The 22,625-nt window shown below is 34.4% G+C and overlaps 1 protein-coding gene across 3 annotated transcripts in view; it reads left to right on the forward strand.

The window, feature by feature from the left end:
• Positions 1-22,515, forward strand: part of LOC118281871 (sodium-independent sulfate anion transporter-like) — a 38,973-nt gene extending 16,458 nt beyond the window's left edge. For all 3 annotated transcript variants that reach the window (XM_050705056.1, XM_050705054.1, XM_050705055.1), the window contains exons 2-13: positions 5,514-5,732; positions 6,350-6,545; positions 9,075-9,214; positions 9,815-9,895; positions 11,642-11,805; positions 13,061-13,215; positions 15,055-15,216; positions 16,689-16,801; positions 17,417-17,590; positions 18,152-18,302; positions 18,652-18,825; positions 19,346-22,515. In XM_050705056.1, coding sequence (XP_050561013.1) covers positions 5,532-5,732; positions 6,350-6,545; positions 9,075-9,214; positions 9,815-9,895; positions 11,642-11,805; positions 13,061-13,215; positions 15,055-15,216; positions 16,689-16,801; positions 17,417-17,590; positions 18,152-18,302; positions 18,652-18,825; positions 19,346-19,533 — 1,899 coding nt within the window. In that variant the 5' untranslated portion in view covers positions 5,514-5,531 and the 3' untranslated portion in view covers positions 19,534-22,515. The remainder of the gene's footprint in view (positions 1-5,513; positions 5,733-6,349; positions 6,546-9,074; positions 9,215-9,814; positions 9,896-11,641; positions 11,806-13,060; positions 13,216-15,054; positions 15,217-16,688; positions 16,802-17,416; positions 17,591-18,151; positions 18,303-18,651; positions 18,826-19,345) is intronic.
• Positions 22,516-22,625: the final 110 nt, after the last annotated feature.

Raw genomic sequence — 22,625 nt, forward strand, 5'->3', positions numbered from 1 at the left:
AAACTATGTAAATTGTTGGATGAATTTTTAGAGGTTCTAGTATTCAGTACCTCTAGATTCTATCTTCTCTCTCTGTCTGTAAGAAGTCTTAATTTATAAAACACTGTATTATAGAATATTTGATGAATATTTTAATTTTCTCGTGTTATACTTAATTTAACAGTAGTACTTCTTAGACTCGTACGATCTGTAGCAATTATCGATTTAGTCGTCGACAATCAATTGATTGACAACCTTATTAAATAGGACTTTTCACCTCAATCTTAACATAAATTAGTGTTATATACCGTTGGCAGAATCATCATTGTTTTAATGTGTTTACTTAATACTCGTAGCTTATACTCGTATTAAATGATCTTCTGTCGAAGTATGTCATAATGTCATTTGAATTGACTAACGACGTGTAATTCATGACGCTGACCGTTTGTATTATATAATGATTTTGTGATTACATAATACTGGTTAACTACAGTTACCATCAAAAGTACCTATAAGTATATGAAAGAAACATGTTTTTTATTTACAGTTAGGTATGTTCATCTGGCAACACGATCAGTTTATATAAAAAGAGTATTTACTTAAATTGAGAAAATACTTCAGTCTTGATTTCAAATAAACTTTTTAAACTTTAGCTAGATCTAAAATCACATAAAATTATTTAATAATAAACAGTCTTCTTAGCCAAACAATATCGACAACAGAAGTTTTCTGTGAGCACAAAGATTTTCAATTTTACATACTAAATTAGAAATCTTTCCAACTGTAACAGAGCGGACGGAAAACCATCTATATCCATAAAGCTTACATAAAAAATTCAAGTGCATAAGTTGCAACCCGATCTTATTCCACGGGGAACCTTTTCTTCCAGCAAACCCGAGGAAACTGCACCAAATATAAACAACACGTGTTCATATATTTCCTCTTATATTCCCACAACATTTTACAAGTAACCCTAGACTGGTATTATCTTAAAATTATCACAGTATGTGGAATACTTATTGCTAACATGATGGAACGTTCACATACGACATTCGCGCAGCTGACTCTGAGGAATGTAATATTAGAGTACATGGAAACTGGTATCATGTGTACTTCCCATAGGAATTTTCATTAGATTATCGTTTCTGCGAGCTCTTACCACTTCACATTCGTCACGTCGTGTCGCGTGTGACGGATCGCGCCGTACACCGATAGGGTTGCTTTAGGAAACTCAGAATATGTATAACCTAAAGTACGTATAAGCTCGATCACTTTTTACACACCTCTTTTGGAGACTAATCGCGGTAATGACCCTGAATGTACTGAATTTTATCTTTCTACAGTAGGTCAGATAAAAGTCAAAGAATACAAATAACGGGTGTCCCAAAATTAACGCAAGATTTGAATTTGCCCCCATTTGTGCAGTGAAGTGTTGGCAACCCTGAAAAAAAAGCAATTAGACAGCTACCAGTATAGGGTTATTAAAAATGGAGCGTTACACGATAGAACAACGTGTCTTCATTATTAAAGAATATTTTAAAGACATTTCCAGGTCGTGTACTCTCTCGTTTCGGTGATCAAAATTGGCCTCTTAGATCGTGTGATTTAACACCATTAGACTTCTTTTATGGGGTTATTTGATATCACAAGTATGTCAACAAGCCCACAACCACCTGTGCATTAAAGGAGGAGATTCAACGCTGCATCAACGAAATTCAGCCACATTTATGCAGAATGGTCATGGCAAATTTCAACAAAGCCATGGAGGCCATTTGTCCGATGTGCTATTCCATATATAACCCTATCCTATGTACTTTACGAGTCAATAAAAATATAACTATCAAAAGACTAAAAACGGCGTTTTCTATTTAATTCAAATCTTGCGTTAATTTTGGGACACCCTTTATATTTGTCCTTATTGGATTACTTAATAAATATAGATAAAATTTAAATTTAAAAGTCATGGTGCACTGTCATTATATACGCAAAAGGAAATGTTTAGGCACGCCTTCATTTCGAGATTAATTGATAGCGTAGGTGCACGCAAATACCTAAATCCTCACATCTGTTCACCAAAATGCACATTTAAATGTCATAACTTTAAAAATTCTAGAGAAAACGGACACTAAGACCTTGGTGAATGGAAGCTTAATTCCGTAGACTGTAGATATGGCCAACGCAGCCTGAAAGGTCAAAACAGTCCGAGACAGCCCTACATTCGGCACACGGGTCGACGGATTGATCGAGGAATTACGTGGCTAACATCTACCAAAATGATTGATAACCGTCTTGGGAAAGGGAATTATTGTTGGATCCCTGATAGGCGTTTAGTGCGATAGTTGATTTCGATGCTCGTATGCCGTCGTTAGAGACCCTAGTACTGAGCTATCTCCTTTGAGGCTCCCATTCTCTCCGTATATGTGTTGCTGATAAGAATATTACGTGTCTTATCTCTTACACTACGTTCTAGCTGGGTTTTAGTTATTCTGTAGTCAACAGAATTTGGTTTATCGACACAAATGTTGGATCTTTCTATCCGCACACCCGCCAATGATACTGAAGTAACTAAGTGTAAAGTCAAAAATATTTGTGTGTCCATAAAAAGTCATCTCCCCCAATAAAACAGTATTGGTATACTGTTTCCTAAAGCACCGTTAGAAACGTTTCTAACGTAATCACATGACCCAATTCTAGTAGGTTGATAACACCACATTCCTCGCTCATTTTTATGCGATGTGTTTCGCGATTTAATGATGATATTAAATATCATCAATTGTATCTCTAATCTAATCTAATTTTACATTTCTTGGGTATTTTACAGACCTATGTATATTTTTGTATCAGTTCAATCTAGAACTATTCAATATTAGTCCTTATGTGGTGGACATAAAAATACGAGTATTTTGAGTATAAGCTTATACACCACACCATTTCCCTTCCCCGTGTTTCTACTGAATATTTCTTAAAATCCAATAAAGTTACCCGACTCTATGATCGTCCCCGTGCTCACTAGAGCATCGATAATACCCCATCTATATTACAAAAGTTTATTAAAAACGAACAAGATATTTTTATCACTTGCAAAATCTATCCGTAAATATTGAATGACTCATTTTAATAAACAAGTTTTGATAATGTACGAATACTGTTATTTGCCCGCTATCAGTTCATGGTCAATATCTTTATTATCGATCGTCACTAGTACATATGTATTTATTATAATATTTGAAACAGTATTAATTGCTTATGTAAACAAAACACGCATTTTTGTAACAACACGTGTAGCTACTGCGCATAATTTGAATGTATTGGGTAATATGGATTCAATTACAATGTTATTTACTTGACAACTTAGTAAAAGAATACATTACAATGCGCTCAATGCTAGCAAAACGATCGTCCTGTAGGTATTTAAACGAATGCAATTCTATGATGAGAATTTTCAACCATTAATTTTACACGCATCTCGCATTTGTGCGCGAATTCAATTATTTATCATATGAATTTCACGCCATTAAAGTCAGCTCCCGAGGTCACAGTTGCACAAATATTAACTTTCATAAAAACGTATCGCAAATTGAAATCTTCTTATAAATAGAACGAAATAGTTAATTCACCGTAACATTAATATTGAGATAGATATCATAAGGAAGTCGTAATTCAAGGTTGACCGATCAAATGAATCGCTAATAATGATCATAAACATAGAGATACCAAATACACACCTACATTTATTTTAGTGAATTTGCAATACTACGTTCTTGACATATTTTAATTACGAAATGTTCCTATAGTATTGTAGACTCTATGTCTTGACATTGACGTTGTCATTAAAGTGATTACATGTTTATAATGCTCGTTAATGTATCATTACATTATCCAACATCCTGTAGCTTCGAAAATTGCCTATTACGTAAACACTAAACAGTACATTACGAAGATAACTTTTCGATCATTGCCAACATAAAACCACATTCTCAAAGATGTACAACTAACACAAGGGTTAATGGAAATCCTCAATCCAATCTGGCCGAATAATTGGTTAGACTTACCTTGCTTGGAACAAAGCGTACCAACGACATTGTTCACTGGAGGTTTATTGGCAACCGATGTAACATACCATCGCAAATTAACACAGCCGACCTCAATATTATCGGGGAACACGGCCTTCGCCTTGTGTCCGAACGCACTACACACTAATAGCAAATTTTCCCCCAGCACCTACCACTCAAGAGGTAAATTGACAGTAATAGATTTGTTCCCTTCCCTTCCTTACTCTTTTGTAGTAAAATGTCGGCCGCCACACTATTTTGTCGAGGTTTATATCCCTCCATTGTTGGTTTCAATTTCCAGTGCTGACAGACTTTTCTGAACCACGCACATAGCGTCACGTAATTTTTCGGTCTTTATTTAGATAATGACTTCCTATGAAAAGACGGAAAGTTTGTACATGTTTCTCAGCCACAGAACCTACCCTTTCATTTTCTCTAACAAAGCATAATAGTGGGCCCAGTGATCTCTCAACACAATACGCGTATTTATTATTTCAACAATAATAACGGAGCATCGATTATTGTGGCCTTTCCATACGGAGGACCTACATTCGGTCCTTTGTTTTTCGGCGGCCATGTTTAGTGGCCAGCCTTTATTAGGGAATTGGAAGTGTGCGACACAAAGGGTCTTAAATTAAATCAACTACCCCAATATTCCCTGCAGGAGTGCTTTATAGATTGAAGGACGCTGTAACCGCCGCCTTACTGGCTCCATATTGACTAAAGTCTAGCTTGACAGCATAAAATAAAACGTGGAATGGACGGCACAAGTAACTTTCAACTATTTTTGCTTTTGTACCCTAGAACATTCGTGTCTGAGTGAATTAACTTCAATCCTTATTTTTCAAATGTTCCCTGTTTCAGTTCTCCGTAAATACTGAGTCGCTTGCGAAGTATAGTGGATAGACAATGTAGTAAAGTTTGTCTCTCATTTTATTGTTCTACCATGTTTCGCTGGAGCTACCTTGCAAATACATAGAAAATGTTTAATAAACTTTTGTATAATACATCTACAGTAAATACATTTTGGTGTGCTTTCAAAAACTTTGATCATTTACCAGGTAAAAAAGAAACTGTTATAAGTAAATTGCTATTAAAAATAAGTTACAGTTAGTACAATACACTTCTGCGTCTTTATTAAACAAGTTTAATATTTTAATATCAATCTACATTTTAAATTGTTTGAACAAACTTTGCTCAAATCTTTCACGTACCCACTTGATTCACAAGCGTGACTTGCAAAAATGTGTGTCACATTCTTTATTTTAGGCGTTGCCGTTACAAAAGTGTAACATTCTATTTAGATAGGAAGGGTCAGTCATTGACCGGCCTCTACTTTTAACTCATTAATTGTTTCGACCTTGTCATCTATGAATCAGCTATTAGCTTCGTGTTTCCCTTTATCTTGTAGAACATGTCGATAAATTGTGTCGGTCATGAAGATCAGTAACAGTACTTAATTGCTTTTCTTTTTGTCATCAGGTGGTCCACAGCAGAAAAATGTCATCGCCGTCCAAACTTCGATCCAAGAGACAGGCTCGATACAAACGTCTGTTACACAAACGACTTCCAATTACAAAATGGCTTCCAGAATACAACTCGGAGAAGGCTCTGGCAGATTTAATTGCGGGCATCACAGTGGGCCTTACGGTGATACCACAGGCTCTGGCGTATGCGACACTGGCTGGACTTAGTCCACAGGTAAATTGAGATGCTCACCATACCGTACCAAGATAAATATTGAGGCAGGTACATTTTTGACCTTCGGACCCGTTGGCCGCATACTCCATGAAATATTTAATCTCGGGCAGCGTACGGAGTTCTGTTATCATATCTCCTATATGGTACAAGTCTTCCGAATATTTTTATCCCAGGAATCTGAATAACGTTTTAATATCGACAGGGTGCCGCAGGTAAAAGTCGATCTGTTCCAAATACGAGGATCTGATTGCATTTTTAGCGGAGCAATGACCGGATATTTGGAGACATAAGGTCGATTACCAAAAACCTTCGGTCTACAGGTCTTAATATAAAATATCGAACACGTGTTGAAAGTATCAAGTTTATGTAATGGTTATATTTAGTTCAGAACTTTCGAATAAGATTGATTTGGTAAATGCTTTATGTATTCATAATGTGTTTACGTAGTTTGTGGTAACAGAGATAAATGTATTTACAGAATCTTTGACGTTAACTTTTTCGCAAGTAATGTATGTGTAGTATTCTAACTATGTAGAAATATTGCAGACTTGTGTAGTACTTTACACTTGTCCCCTGACGATAACTGAAGTACGTATTCACAGTCGTAAATTTTTCAGGACGGTCTCTACTCATCGTTTATGGGATGTTTCGTCTACATAGTGTTTGGGTCTTGCAAGGACATTACTTTGGGACCGACAGCGTTGCTGGCCCTCATGACTTATCAACAAATACAGGGAAGAAACCCTGACTATGCCGTATTACTCTGCTTTTTGTCTGGCGTGGTACAACTCGGAATGGGCTTATTACATTTAGGTAAGTGGAGTCTTCCTTATTCTAAACTAGCTTATGCCAGCGACTTCGCCCGCGTTTCCGTGGGATAAAAACTAACCTATGTGTTATTTCAGACCATAATCTACCCCTATTCCAAATTTCATTCCGATCGCTTCAGCCGTTTTGACGTGATTGAGTGCCAAAACATATAAACCCACTAACTTTCGCATTTATAATATTAGTAAGATAATTTAACCCCTACTTCCTCAATTATACTTTAATTTGTAATGTAATGAGCCAGTATGGCACGTGTTGCTGCTTCACATTAATTAATTAGTATATTCTCTAATCATGTTCAGATTGGCTCTAGACTTAATCTATTGCAAACAGTTTTAGTATGTAATTAATAAGCTCAAAAATGGTTGTGTAATGTCAATCACATCCGATATTATGTTTGATATTTTTAATGGACGTGTAGGGATTTTCTCTCGTGAATTGTTGTGATCTTCATTGACATTCAATTAAATGAACCTCTCAGCACTGACTAGAAGAAGTGCAGACACTACTGCAATCGTTACTCGACGAGTTTTGAGAAAGCAAAGAACTACTGGCCTTCAACATTTTCCCACGTTAAAACAGTTCTTAAAAGCATTTCAGAATGAAAACACATCGACATGTTTTCAACTCCTTTTCTAGTATTTGACGTATTTGCAAACAAAAGTGCATTGTGCCCGTCGAAGACACGATACTAACTTGGCATAATGTTCTGCTGTGTATTTAATTATATCCTGTACTGAGCAAGGCCGACGCGCAATACAAGTGAGAGTAAACATTTATAGTTGAATAATTGTATTAATTTAATGATCAATTTACCTTTATACTTGAACCCGACATCCAAAATCGATCCTTATTTAGGACAACATAAAGATAAAAGTTATTTCTTTTGTCCTGAAAATAGTGTATTGTCAATGTGTTATTTATCGCTATGAGTAGCGGGTTTATACAAGCCGACTCAATAATAATTTTCCCTTTGTTATCTCCAAATTGAAGTTCGCCACCTCTATCCACAAAGGCATACATAATAGTTACATTTACAATGCGCCCTCAATTATCATGAGCTAGTTCATAACTAGTGTATACTTTAGTTTGTGTGCTTATCTCAGTATCATTATCCAATTTCAATTCAGGAGCGGGTATGGGTTCTGTTTCATTATTCACTCCCTCTCGCTTAATTTGATCTCCTCTTCCCAACTAGAAACCTTCCTCGAATTGTCTTTCAGTTCTGTGGAATTGGCTTCATTTGTTCTTTGATATTTATTTAATTATGTCGAGGTGAAGGATTCATAGGTATTATGTTTTATGATTACTTGTTTATTGGTTGAAATTGATATTGAGGATACTTGAAACTTAATTTGGCCCAATTAGTTTTGTTACCGGTTTAAAGTCATTTTTGGAATTATTATTTGTTTATTTTTCTCGTTGGTTAAGAAAGCGCAAGTATGGCTGTCCAAATCTTGTGTTTTGTGTGTAATCGCTTCGGTTAATTGTAAAGTATTCTGCTCTTCTAGAAAAATAGTTTTAATAATAATTTGGATTAGTCTTTATAATCATGTAACTCGTTATAATCATTTTAAATGTAATCTCTTGTAACATCGATGTTTGACTTTAGTTTCGTTTAAATACATAATATTTACATGTAGTAAAGTCATGTGATAGGATTCGGAAGCCTTTAGTATGCTATGCAAAAAATAATAAACATATTCTGTAAAAGTCTTACATTTGTATTTACGTGTGCGTACTACACATATCATGTACATAAGTATGTATGTAGGTACTGAGTTTTTATATTTACTACAATAAATAGTGACTGGCCTTGACTGGCTAGACGGACAATGGTAATGTATCTAAATATATCTACTCAAAGCTTTTGATAAGACAATAGTTTGATACTTAATATAGAACATAATTAAAGTCCCAAGTACCAAGTCAGACTATGGAGCTGCGGACTACTTAACAGGTTACCTGGGTCCCGGCTCAAAGCAGGAGTAGGAAGGGGTAGTTTTAAGCCAGTAAGTTTCTGACACTCTCTCGCATAACTTAAGGGATGGAAATTATTGGATGATTTTAGCCCCTTAAAAAAGTATTTTCTGAGATTTGCGCAACTAAATATTGATCCTGTATAATGTTGCTAGAGTTACATTCTAAGATTAAATAACTGCAATCAAATAGGTTTATTTATTTTGGAACTATGGTGACACAGACAAATAGATATACAGAACATGAGGGGTGTTATACGATTTTGCTTCGAAGTTTAAAAATAACTTTTTTAAGCGGCGTTAAGTGCCACAATGTATACCACTGCCGACGGCTTTTGTCCAAAAGGCGTGACGTTGCATTGCATATTTTATTAATTTAGGATAGTTTGATGTGCTGATATGATTGATGAATGTAGATATCGAGTCATTTGGCTTTCCATTGTTTCTGCCTACCCCAACGGGAGACAAGTGTGACGATATGTATGTATGTATATTTTTTTATTAATGTTATTTATTTGTTTATACTTCTGTACAGGTGTTCTAATAGACTTCATATCAGTGCCAGTCACGGTTGGATTCACATCAGCTACATCTGTGATTATCGCCGTTTCACAACTGAAGGGCCTTCTGGGACTACAGTTCAAATCTGGCGGATTCTTGGACACTGTTAAAAAGGTATTTACTTATGTTATTTTAATAGATGCCAATAGGCCCACCCCTATTACAAGGGACTTATAACACAAAAGGTGAAAAGTGGGTATACATTGCACAGTGGCATTACGTGCCGTAATGTGCACCTCTGCCTACCCCTTCGGGGATAAAAGGCGTGACGTATCTTAATACCTTAATTCTTAACATTAGATATCAATTCCTTCTCTAAAGAAGTCTTTCAGTTATACTTGGTTGCATACTCCAATCAGTTCGAAACCTTGTAGACTTTGCATTAAAGTCGCAAATTGATTGAAGATATTTGGCAGTTTAAGGTTCATGTTGTACATAATGTATTATTCAAGACGAAGCAACGTGTGTAATTGAATGCAGTCAGGCCTGAAAGTAAATTATATTGCACGAACAGAAAACGTCATATTTGCCTGTTTTGCATGTACAGTTGCAAGTCAAGCTATCCATTCTGTCATATTATTTTCATTAGATTTTTGACTTTATATCGCAGTTATAAAGTTGAAAATCTAATAAATAATTTTGTCAGAAAGGGTAGCTTGACTTGCTGACGACTGTACCTATACCTATGTATGTATAATATACAATTTGTTACAGGTTATAACCAATATACCGAACGCAAGATTAGCAGACAGTACTCTAGGAATATCCTGTATAGTGCTACTTTTACTCATGCGTGTAAGTATCACTTTAACCTCTATATAGGGTGACTGGTAATTAGTGAACGATATTTAAACACGTGATTGTACTCATGATTACAAACAACTTTCCCAAAGAAACTTATTTGTTTACTCAATAGTTTTATTTTTCAGTCACCCTATATAACATGGTCTTGCATAGAAAGGTATTTTAGATGACTAACAACGAATATGATACCTAACCAATAAAAAAGTTATGTATGCTATCCAATTGCGTGGGTACCTAGAACTATAAACAGCTTTCTTATAATCATGAAAGATATAAATAATAATTACATTTAATAACGCGATAAAATTAAAATATGTACATAATATAATTTTCAGTTTCCCTCCTCACCACGTGAACTTATTAAATAGGTATACAAACAAAAGTATTTTAAATAATAATAAGTGATTGCACGTGACCATGATACCTCTAGTTTAAACAGTATACCAATACCTACAGTTTCAGGAACATATAAATAATTCATTAATTAAAAAGTACACACAATAAACGCTGTGTCCATATGTTTCGAAACGTATGTTTGCTATCAATTTGATCTGGTGCTGATATTACAAATAGTACATTTTTGTTCAACACATCTGTTGTTGTTTGCAATCGATGTTGTGTTCGTATTCCTTTGTGAACTACAATGCCACTTAATTTGATGTCAGAACATGGGCTTGTTGTTCCATCCGTCAGGAAACGTGATGTTCGTCTACATGACATTATAAGTTCACGTTTTCCGAGATAAACAGAACACAAGGGTGATTATTGTATAGACAATAATGTACAAAGATGTTCAATATGAACAATGGGATCATGATATAGACTGATATTGAATTTCATTCACTATGAGACGTGTTTGTTTAAAAAATGGCGACCTCGCAATGACTTTCATCATGTTACTTTACTTGTACAAGTGTGTGCTTTGAAGGTATTAAATATTCTTTAATACAGTGTTGTGTGTTGCTCATTATGCTAATTCGGAACAACTTTCGTTAACTTTTCACGGTTTATCATGTTTACGTCTTTTGTTTTAGTTTCGTGCGAATATTGCAGTTGTTTGCACTTGTTCGTTGTTCTTTTTTTATTATTAACTTCTGTTAAAACACGTGCTCTATATATTGTAAAGAGTTATACTATGTATTTTAAGTGGATCGTTGAAGTTTTATTGTTTAAAGTAATGTCTTTTGCAAATAAAGTTATCTTTTCCATCACGTTCTTATTTAAATAGTAACGTGGTGGTTTCGGCAGTAATAAAAGAAGATGTCTTGTTCTTTTGAATAACTTTAATTACCTCTAATTATAAGGCGAGGTGCTACACAGACTACAAAATTAGTCTAATTTATCTTTCTATGTTAGGTATGTGAGCGTTGCATTCACCATATGTGATATTTACCTATATGCAATTGTATTTCAATTCATACCTTTTTATTTCTACAAGATAACTCTTGTATAGAGTAGTGTAGTTATGTGTCAATAGTGGCCAAATGAATGCCGAAGAACTCCCGAAAAATTATTCAAATTATAAATAATTCAAACAATATTATGACTTTAGAAAAATATTTAGGTATCATATATCTATTTGTGTTTTTTAAATTAATAGGACATTTTCATTGGTTGCGGCCTATATTTAATAGTACACGTCTTGTGACTTATTTGATGCTGATGAGATTTTAAGGTTCCAGGAAGGAGATGATATTAACTCCTATAAAATATGTTTAATGTTAACTTTTATTTCAGAAAATGAAAGACCTCAAGCTGCCAGCTAGTCAAAAAGGTTTGAAGAAAACTCTTTGGTTGCTCTCGACATCAAGAAACGCGATCGTGGTAGTAGGATGTTCCGTGGCCGCGTTTTTATTTGAGAAATACTCCACGCAACCGTTCAAACTAACTGGAACTGTCAAGTAAGTATCCTTGATTGTCAATTTAATTTAAAAAAAAGTTAATAAAATATAGCGTTCAGTTTTTCTAGCCTATTGTTGTTTCCTTGTGTTATTGTCTTGTTTAAATTAGGTTTTTTTATGAATAAGCGTGTTGGTTGGTTCATTAATTCATTGGACTTGTCGGAAAAAGCAATAAGTAAGAAGTCTCAAGTTCAATTCAAGTTTTTGTAAATATTCAATAATAACATAGTATCTGGATTTTTTTCCGATTTATGGTGATCGGATTACCCCTTTTATAAGGGACTAGAAGTTTTGTAGTGTTTACCAATTTTTCACCAGTAAATTGGAATTGCCTTGTACTTTTATCTCTACTTACTCCGTGGGGATTTGAACATCATTATGTTTTGATTAAAAACAACATTAATAAAGGTAGCTTGTACACAAGGTATATTCGCAAAAACAAACACGCGAATATTAATCATGATATAACAAAGGTTTGCTATTATAAGTATTAAGTAGGTACATTACATTTCCTTATTGAATGGTAGATGTCCTTCAAATTGACCGACATATTCAATTCACGAGGCAACTGATGCTAATATCAATTGCTACTGGTTTATGATCATGATATATTTGAGTTTTTTTTTTATGGAAATGAATGACAATGTTTTGAAAAAAAATGTGAAGAAGTGTGGTTGCGTTACGTAGGTATAATCTGTTTTAATAAATAGATAGTACATATTATATGTACGTACTAATTAAACAGTCGGAAAAAATTACTGAAAAATTCAAAGCGAAAATCGACTTCATTCGCCAAAAGGTTGGCAACCTACTTGTAACTCCATTGGTGTTGCGAGTGTCTGATTGTTTACTAGCAAGTGATCTGTTTGCTAGTTTGTTGACATTATTCCTAAAAAAAAAAATATTCTTTTAAAAAACAAGCTTTTATACAAGTCAACATTTACGGTCATGCAAACTAAACATGTATAAAATATTTCAGCTCAATCAGTTAAAGATAGCTACTACAAAATTCCACTTCACACACATACATTCATACTTATCTACATTACATACATATATTGGATGTTAAATATGTAGTTAATATAGAAACCCCTTACTATCTAGATCGATTCGACATTTTAGATTAGATAATATCGGGTCTTAATTTCCACCATTAAAGTGTATCCAGCACTTTTGTCTTTCTTCCCAACAATCTAGGCGCTGTGTTTAATAAAAATAATTAAATCAAAGTAATACTGTATTTATCTTCTTACAGAGACGGCCTGCCCTCGCTGAGTTGGCCTCCGTTCCATACAGCCGTGAATGGCAGATACGTGGGCTTCATGGAGATGTGCTCAGACCTTGGCTCCTCGATATTCATAGTGCCTGTTATTGCTGTGCTAGGCAATGTTGCTATTGCTAAAGCTTTTGGTAAGTAACATTTAAATACGTTTTTAATACATTTGTATTAACTTTTGTTAATTATAGTCTAAAGATATAAGTAGAGTCATATTGACATGTTCAACGCTGCGTCGTTAGTTACCAGATACCGGTAGTTAGCTTGGGCCTTGCCTTTAACAATTTTCTACCGGCGGCAGTCAAAAACTAATCAATTTTCGCCGCTTATTAAGTATCGTTGAATGGTATTTTATTAATCTGACTACAATTCCAATACATATTCTCGTAATATTAACCGCCGAAAATCTAATTGGAAACCTCCTATTCGGTTGTTGAACTTATAACAAAAAGAATTACGAATGAGGCTGTTTGTAAATATATTTAAAACTTTAGTGCTGTAGTTTATAGAGTGCAGATTACCATAACATCAAGCGTTTTTATTATCCTCGTGTCGGTAAACTTCTAACCAACTGTAGAGCAATGCAATTGTTACTTTATTTAAAAAAAAATAGAATTCACATTTGCATATCACTATTAATAAAGGGACAGAAATCTAAGGATATTAGTTTGGTCGGTAGATTGTATCATTGTTTTAACGCTATGACGTCATGAATTTCACCAATTGGCCCGTTAACCACGACTAGCGAAGTCAGTCAAGTGCAACAGTTTAATTAATAGTATTTGTAATTAATTGTTTATTACATTTTCAGTAGGTGCTTGAACTGTATGATAACTAATTTTTATTTGTTTTGGTACAAGTCACACGCAGTTTTAGCACCTAAAAATTTTAAAAATGGAGTCTTTGTAATAATAACACACTAAATTATATAAAAGCGAACAATATTTTTAATTTAAACTAACTGACCCGTCGGTCTAGCCAATCTCGAGTTTTAAGAAGACTAAAGAACATCAATTCATTTTTATATATAAAGACGGTTTTATTAAGCCTACTCCGTATGTTTGAGTCAAAAGAAATTAGAATTTTTGTACACACTCTTAATTTGAAGATTACTCATAAATGGGTCAGTATACAATAATTATAATGTATTTCTTTCTACAAACATCTCCATTAGCGATGTCAAACGAAATGGCTTGATAGAATGGAGCTAGGTAAACATAAAGATTTTTTTTTAATGTTTTTATGTTTGCTTTTAATTGTCGTTTTATGACAATAACCTAACATCGACCTCGAATTAGCAATAATAAATAATAGTCACCATTTGCAATGAATAGCCATAAAACAATTTTATTAATTATTAAGTTTAATTGTTTGACTATCATTACTATAAACTGGGGTCTATTATATTAAAAGTCATGCGCAGTTTGTAGGTAAGGGATTGTGGTTTATTACCATATTGTGTAGCCTTGACATTTTTAAAAGTTTAAACTGTTGTGTTAAAGTTAATCTTTACCAACTTGTAATGCAAAATATATTAAAAATATCAAGTTGTGTGCAAGTATGACGTGCGAATAGTTTTTCTTTTTTTGGTTTAGTAAATGACAAGTTGCATCAAGCATGCGGAATGATACGGAAGCTTAAGCACGGTTATTCTACTGACATTAAAATAAAATTAACTACAAAACCAAAATTCATTGGAATAGTTTCACAATAAATAAATTATTAAACGTATTTATGTAACTACGATTTGACTTGGTTGGCGCGGTGGCTATGCAACTGGCTGCTGTGCAACGTGTAGCTGGTTAAATTCCCGCACGAAGCAACTCTTTGTGTGTTCCAGAAATTGATTTTCCGGATCTGGGTGTCATATGCATGTAAAATTGTATGTTTGGAAACCAACGCTAGTGTGGGGCAACGTTTATATATAATTTAGAATTATCACAATAATTATAAGTGTATTTTTATTGTTTTAGCGAGTGGCGAATCAGTGGATGCGACACAAGAACTGATAACTCTGTCGCTAGCAAACATCTTCGGTTCATTCGCTGGTGCTATGCCGATCACTGGGTCGTTCTCTAGAAGTGCTGTGAACCATGCCAGCGGAGTCGCCACACAGTTCGGCAGCATTTATACAGGTAAATTATTTAATTCATAAATGATAAATCATATTTATTTCTGTAAATAGATTATAAAATAACACTTTGACACGTCAATATTTCAAATAGCTAGATGAGGCCGGCATTTCCTATCCGACTACTCTGAGAAGAAATGTATATGTAGTACATATATTTATTCTATTAATTGTCTATTAACGTTCCTACGTAGACACATATCTTTACATATTATTCAATAAGTAGACTGCCTACTTGGTGGAGTGATCGCAAAAGTGCAAATACCGGACAAAGGGTCTCGGGTTCGATTCCCGGGTCGGGCAAAGGATTACTCGGTTCTTTTCGTGTTTTTGAAAAAATCTCAGTGATAGCACAAAGTCTGGAATTTTGTCCATTATATGGCAATAGGCCCACCACCCAATACATGGAACTTATAACACATGGTGAAAATTGAGTGTACATGTATAGCGGTATTACGTGCCGTAATATACACTTCTGCTTACTCCTACGGGGATAAAAGGCATGGCGTTGCAATAAAAAGAAATGTGGTTAATGTTTAGATGTCAACCATATGTTTTTCATCATTCAAAACCTACTGACCTATAAAATTTAAATCTTAAAACAATGTTCACTAGATACAGAACCGCTAATCTTAATACAATAACATGATTAACTCAAGTCACGTCATGTCTAACACTTTCAAACGACTCCTATAGCATATTCTGTACACGTACAGGAGCATAACAAGGTATCCTAAACTTTCAACCTTATAACTCTGTAATAAAATTTAAAATGCATTGGAGAAGTTTTAAAATTAAGAGTAACTTCATTTGCTTGTCTTCAGTTGTTATTTTACAGTTATTACTATGTTTTCCATACTTTCATAAGATTTGTTGTTTATCCCTGAAGTTGACGTCCAAATGGCACCAGGTAATAGGCAAAGTTCCAACAATTATCAGAAAAATATCAAAAAATACTAAGTCTTACACTTTTTAAATTAGTGACTTACGTGTTATCCACAGAAAAGTACATCCTGTGCCAGTCTTTTGACTTGGACTTGACTTTTGACTTAGACGTCGAATTCAGGGAAACTGTATATTTAGTGATATTAGTGATATTTGATTTCTTCTCTTACGGGATTTCTTCGGGGATAAAAGGCGTGACGTTGTGAGTGTGTGTGCTTCTCTAAACTATTGAGATGCATAATAAAATGATCTTAATTACTACACAATCGTTTTGCGTGGAATATTGACTTGTAGTAAAATATATTTGTAAATATTTCGTACTAGGATCCGCCGGCGTCTTTACCCGCATTCTCACGCTAAAATTTAGCTTATGTATATTTCATTCCAGAGTCATTAAATCTGTTCAGTTATTTTTGCTGTCATATAATAGTCATTTTAGTTCTACATACCCTAATGGGGATGAGACTTGGAGATGTGTTTATTTATTTGTATGTATGTATGTATATTGACGTTTTATTTGCTCACTTCCAGGTGTACTGGTGTTACTGGCGCTCAGTCTTCTCACTCCGTACTTCTACTTTATCCCGAAGGCGGCGCTGGCGTCCGTAGTGATATGTGCTGTGATATTTATGATAGAATATGAGGTATGTAACCATTTCCAATGAGCCTTACTAATTATACACTTTAGTTATTTAGGGTCGATACAATAAGTTAATCATGTCTTCTTTTACCATTGTACCTCAAACGCTCTTCATCATCACAAAGGAGAAAACCTTTTGATGCTTACACGAACTTCGAAACATACTATTCCTTTCAATACCTATCAATACTTATCAATATCTGCGAACAACGATAGTTTGTAAAAAGTATTGCACTATTTTGGGCTATCATTATCTTTTTTTATGATATTTTATTGTTTTTTTTTATATAAACGAGCGATCACCTGATGGTAAGCAATCACCGCCGCCCATGGACATTTGAAACACCAGAAGTGTTACAAGTGCGTTGCCGGCCTTTTGGAGGTTAGGAATTTAAAGGTTGTTGGGGAATCAGGTATTGGGTAGCTTGGGAAGGGGAGAATTAGGCCTCCGGTAAATTCGCTCACACAACAAAACACAAAGCAATCGTTGTTTCACGTCTGTTTTCGGTGAGGCCGTGGTATCACTCCGATCGGGCCGGCCCATTCGTGCCGAAGCATGGCTCTCCCACACAACTTATCATAAACTAAATATTTACTTAAATATATTTGTATGTTCCAGGTTGTGAAACCGATGTGGCGGTCTCGTCGCGCGGACCTGTTGCCTGCGTTCGCGACGTTCGCGCTGTGTCTGTCGGTGGGCGTGGAGCTCGGCATCCTGGCGGGCGTCGCCGTCAACGTCATACTACTGCTGTACCCCAGCGCCAGGCCGCAGCTTGAGGCTGAGATTGTTACGGTAAGATGTTCTTGTGTGATTAATTTTTTAGTAGTTTTCTTGTAGTTAATAATCGATAAAAGATACCGTACAAATCTACTGTACTGTAAAAAAAATACTGTACTTTAAAAAATTATCGCCCCACACAAATATTTTTTCTAGTGTCGTGGGTGCGTTTACAAACATACAAATTCACATATACATGACACCCAGTAACTGAACAACAATTGGTGGTTCACACAAAGAGTTCTCTACACGTTACACGGCAGCGAGTTGCCCACCGCGCACACTGCAGTCTTTAACTCTTCTAATGTTGCAAGTTTCCTTATTGAATAGAAGGTCATTCGATTTTCAAAGTACCAAACTTTAAAGCTTTAAAGATATTAAGTGTAAACTAACTACGACAATAGATTGAAAACACAACGATGACACTGTATTGACATGAAAGAGTTTTCAAATTGTTATGTTAACTTTTTTATTCTATCAACGTCAACATTACTGCATTTAAAAATAAACTTTATGGCAATAACTATAAGGTTATTTTTTCTACCAGTCTTCTGACGTTTAGCTTTTATTTTCCAGAACGCATCAGGCTTCAGTTACGTTTTAGTAACTGTAGGCAACAGTCTGTACTTCCCTGGCGTGGAGTACATCAGGCAGTATGTAGAGAGAGCCGCCAAGAAGCAGGGCGGGTGTAGCATGCCCGTCGTTATTGATTGCCGATATGTGTTAGGTAAGTGTACAGAAGGTTCTAAAGAAGCTAAATAGCTATCTTAACCACCGCTCTCAGAGATATTTAATGATAACTTAAACTATTCCTTAGTAACGATTTTGTATAGAAAACAATTACTAAAGACAGTGTTAACTAACCATTAAATGACTCTGAGTATATGTATATCTAAACTCTCTTCAAAGTTTCTAGTTCTACTATCAATGTTAAATAAATCTAAAAGCAGAGAAAAATAAATAAAATTGGTTACACATAAACTCAACTCCACTTCCTCAGAAATGTTGTCTTCAAAAATCGTTCACTCAAAAATAAACCTTAAAATAACTAACTTAAAACTTCTTATTACGTACAGGCGCAGACTTCACAGCGGCTAAGGGTATATGCGCACTATCAGGTTCGCTGGCTGCGCGCGGGCAGCCACTAGTGCTGCTGTCTCCCCGCGCATGCGTCGCCAGTGTCTTCAGCGGGGCCGGGTCTAATGTAGTCGTTGTACTCACGCATGCTGAGCTGGACTCCACTTTACATAGTATGTAACTTTACATAATATAATTATTTACATTTAGTTATCAATAAGTAAGTTATGTTAATAAACTTATTTTTTTTAATCTTCTTCAATAAAGGTGCAACACTTATTTTTAGCGATTATTTTGCCAGCACAGATGATTTCTCTTAACACTTCTTTTTATCGATTTGTTGCCAGCATAAATGTTTTCTGATAAAAAGTTTGAACCCTTAGTACGAGTTTGCTTTAAGTTTAAAGTAATCGAAACGAGAGCGCGTTCGGCGCTCTAATTGGTTGGTTTATTCGAGCCGACCAATCAGAGCGCCAAACGCGCTTTCGTTTAGAATACTTTAGACGTAAAGTAAAATCATACTAAGGGTACTACTGATGACAAAAGTCTTAGCTGTATCAATCGGGAATTCGTGCTATGTGTAAAGAAAAGCTTACTATAGAAATTAATAATAAAGTATGATAAACTATGTATATTAAGAAAAACTATCTAAATAATTATATAGGTAATAATAATTTACTTCTTTATCCACAGGTCTTACAGGCCAAATACCACTGCAAATAACCAGTAAAGAACACACTCCGCCTCCAAACTACGATTCACTCAAACAATCAGACGATGACGTCACAGAAGTGGTCATAGTTGACGATCAGAACAGTACGCCACTACTGTGCAAGAACGGGACGGCACTATCTCACGCAAACGGGGGCAATGACACGTGACGGTATTAATTTTTATTTAGTTTTTATTGCAGTAGTATAGTGTTGTTGGTTTTTTAATGGTTTTAGATTTCGAAATGTATTGTTTGTTAAAGAAATTACCCTAATTGCAAGTTGGTTTTTATGTAGGTTGAAGTTTCGGGTTGACTTGAACGGTTTCGAATGAAAGTCAGGGCTCATAAAAATCAATATAATATCGTGACATTTGGAAAAAATTTAGCAACGCCAAAGCACACTTAAATGCTATAATTTTCTTTATTAATTAATTCATTTTCAAATGTAAATCTGAAACCATTAAAATATCAGCTGTACTAGATATTTGTGTAGATATACGTACAAGTTCGACAGTGTCCCTCGTGTAGATAGTTCCTAAAGTATGTTTATGTGAGTAAGGTACTTAATTATACTTTGGTTAGTGTTGACAGTTCTAACTAAAGTGCTTGTAAAGTCATAACTTATTTATACCTATGAAATAGCTTAGGAGAGCCATACTTCGGTACGAATGGGTCGGCTCGATTGCTGCTCGATTACTGGCGTGTTCCATAAAAAAAAAACAATATAGCTATTTGCCAACAGCATTTTTACCGCAGGGCTGATTCATAGGTATAAGTTAATAAGAATCTTTTTTTTATTTCCTCCTAATAATATGTATGTATGTCCTCAAAACCGTCCCATATTGTCTGCCTACTCTTAATAATGACTCTAGATCTTAAAATCTTAGCAAATTTGTTCTAGCATTTAAAATTAATTTGATAAAGAATTTAATACGTAAAGACTATGCGAAAAGTGAGCTTCTGTTAGTGCTATCTTAAACTTAATATAAAAGGCATAATGGCCTTTCGTCATAATATCGTTACCATATAAAACCACACATGACTTCCATTAAATCACTATCCTCTTCCAACATTCCTATTGTAAATGTATGTATTTAAAAAAAGTCTGATCTTTATCTTCCCTTAAACCTTCGGTGCAATAGAAGATAAAATATTACTATTCAATTAAATTCATATCTCCCATATCAACTATAGTTTGACTGATACCGTTGCACCGCGACTTAGGCTAGACGCTAGTTATGGTGCATTCACATCTAGCAAATACGTGGCGCACATTGTTCATGTTAAAACGAAGTGTATAAGCGGGGGAGGGGGGGGGCTAGACATAGCATTAACTGCAGCTGTTTACCAGATTTCGCTTAAGTAATTGAGTACTTATTTGTTAACAAAAAAATTGGTGTCAAAGTTATGAATAGTCTATTTTTATTTGTCAGCGACAATAATTGGACGTTCAGAACCTGCCATTAGCGTCACCTGGTGAGCAAGAGATAATGTAGCCATCATCGGACCGAATATCAACCTTATTGTAAATTCATGCTCTTTCCTTTTCAACCTTATTTCCTCGCGTCTGCCTTAGGTGCAGTATAGCGGTACCAGTCAAACTATAAAGCCTATTTTCCTAGATAATTTATTGACTATTGTCGATCTTGTACAGAATAATGAATAAATTAGAGTAATAATGTAGATTAAATTAATTATACATTTGCGTTACTGGCGTTCAACGCCGTTTTTATGTGTCTGTCAAATGTCTCGAAATCAGTAATTCATAATAATCAAACAGTATGTCTAGAATTAATGCATATAATGTGTTCTGAAATATCTGCCACGCTTTTAATGGGATGTTGTTGTTTTAGAAGATTTTCTCTCTCATTAAAGCCGCGGTAGATACATTTAAAGCTCCTAATATATCGATGTTAGATTTGATGTCTAATATATTGGAATTTAGAGGTGAACCAACCATGCATACCATATAAGTAATTTGTGCCGACTTCTTCGTAGTCTGTTATTTCTGTTATTCAAATAGTTTAGAAGATAATAATTAACTTGATACGAATTAGTGCAATCAGGTATCTGTTTTGTTAGTCCGATAATATTAAATGATGTAGGTAGAGTGTGCAATTTTGTTTATATGTGTCATCAATTTTATTACATTACAAAAAATAGAATCAACTCCCATAATACTAGTAAAGGAGAAATATACACATAATATGTCTAATTATTCCAGTCCTTTTTAAAGTAAATAACAAAACTAGAATACAACTACTTCAACCATCTTATCCGATTCGGCGTCACAATGGTGCTATACTTTTCCCTACTGGAGTTATCTTTTTTATTGTTTAAATCTGTTTAGTCGTTCTCGAGTTTTGCGTTTATTACATTCAATTCAATTACATCAATAAATAATGATCCCAACCTCTATATTAAAGTAAGCATCCACAGGCCCGCATCGTACGCATTCCGTATGACGTCATCAGTACGCATCGCATGTAGGCATTGCTGATGATACGGTGCGTACGATGCGTATTAAATATTACAAAAAAATTGTATACTATAAGTTATGATTAAAATGTCTTGCCTTTTAAAAGTAACCTCTAATAATAATAATAAAATAAATCGTTGTTTTTACCCGTAACAGTGAGAATCGCCTTTCTACTTTATGTTAAACAATTGTTTTAATAAATAATAATGCAATGTTAATCTTGATAGTACATAAGTTGCGTGTTTTGTACTGAAATATATAATATACTATATAGTTTGGTAATTTTTGTAATTGCAATTTGAGGTGGTATAAAATGGGTGACTATTTATATGTATAATTGTAGTTTATATATAAGTACTTATTATATATATAATTTTGTTTTATAATAGTTTTGATGTTGAATTTATGTTTTTTTAGTCCCATAAATATGTCCCATCTCGAAGGCATGAAATGAAAAAAATAGTACCAAAGATGAGTGAGTCTAATGTAATATTACGTATATATGTTTCTCTTTATTGTAAATCAGTAGAAATCTCCAAAATGTATTTAAACCTATAAATATTTGTACTATCATATAAATGTATACTATGTTTACTTATGTGTTCTTAGTTTAACCAGTGAAAATGTATTGAACAATCTGTACACTATTTAAAATATACAATTTTACAATCATGTTTACTGTTTTATTTGTTTTTTTCGTTGATTAGTAATTAGTAATTTTAAAGTCGTAGTTTTGATTCACTATTTGTTGAATAGATTAAGATATGTTACTTTGTAATCTT

This window comes from Spodoptera frugiperda, chromosome 26 (assembly GCF_023101765.2).
Source record: "Spodoptera frugiperda isolate SF20-4 chromosome 26, AGI-APGP_CSIRO_Sfru_2.0, whole genome shotgun sequence".
NCBI lineage: Eukaryota > Metazoa > Arthropoda > Insecta > Lepidoptera > Noctuidae > Spodoptera > Spodoptera frugiperda.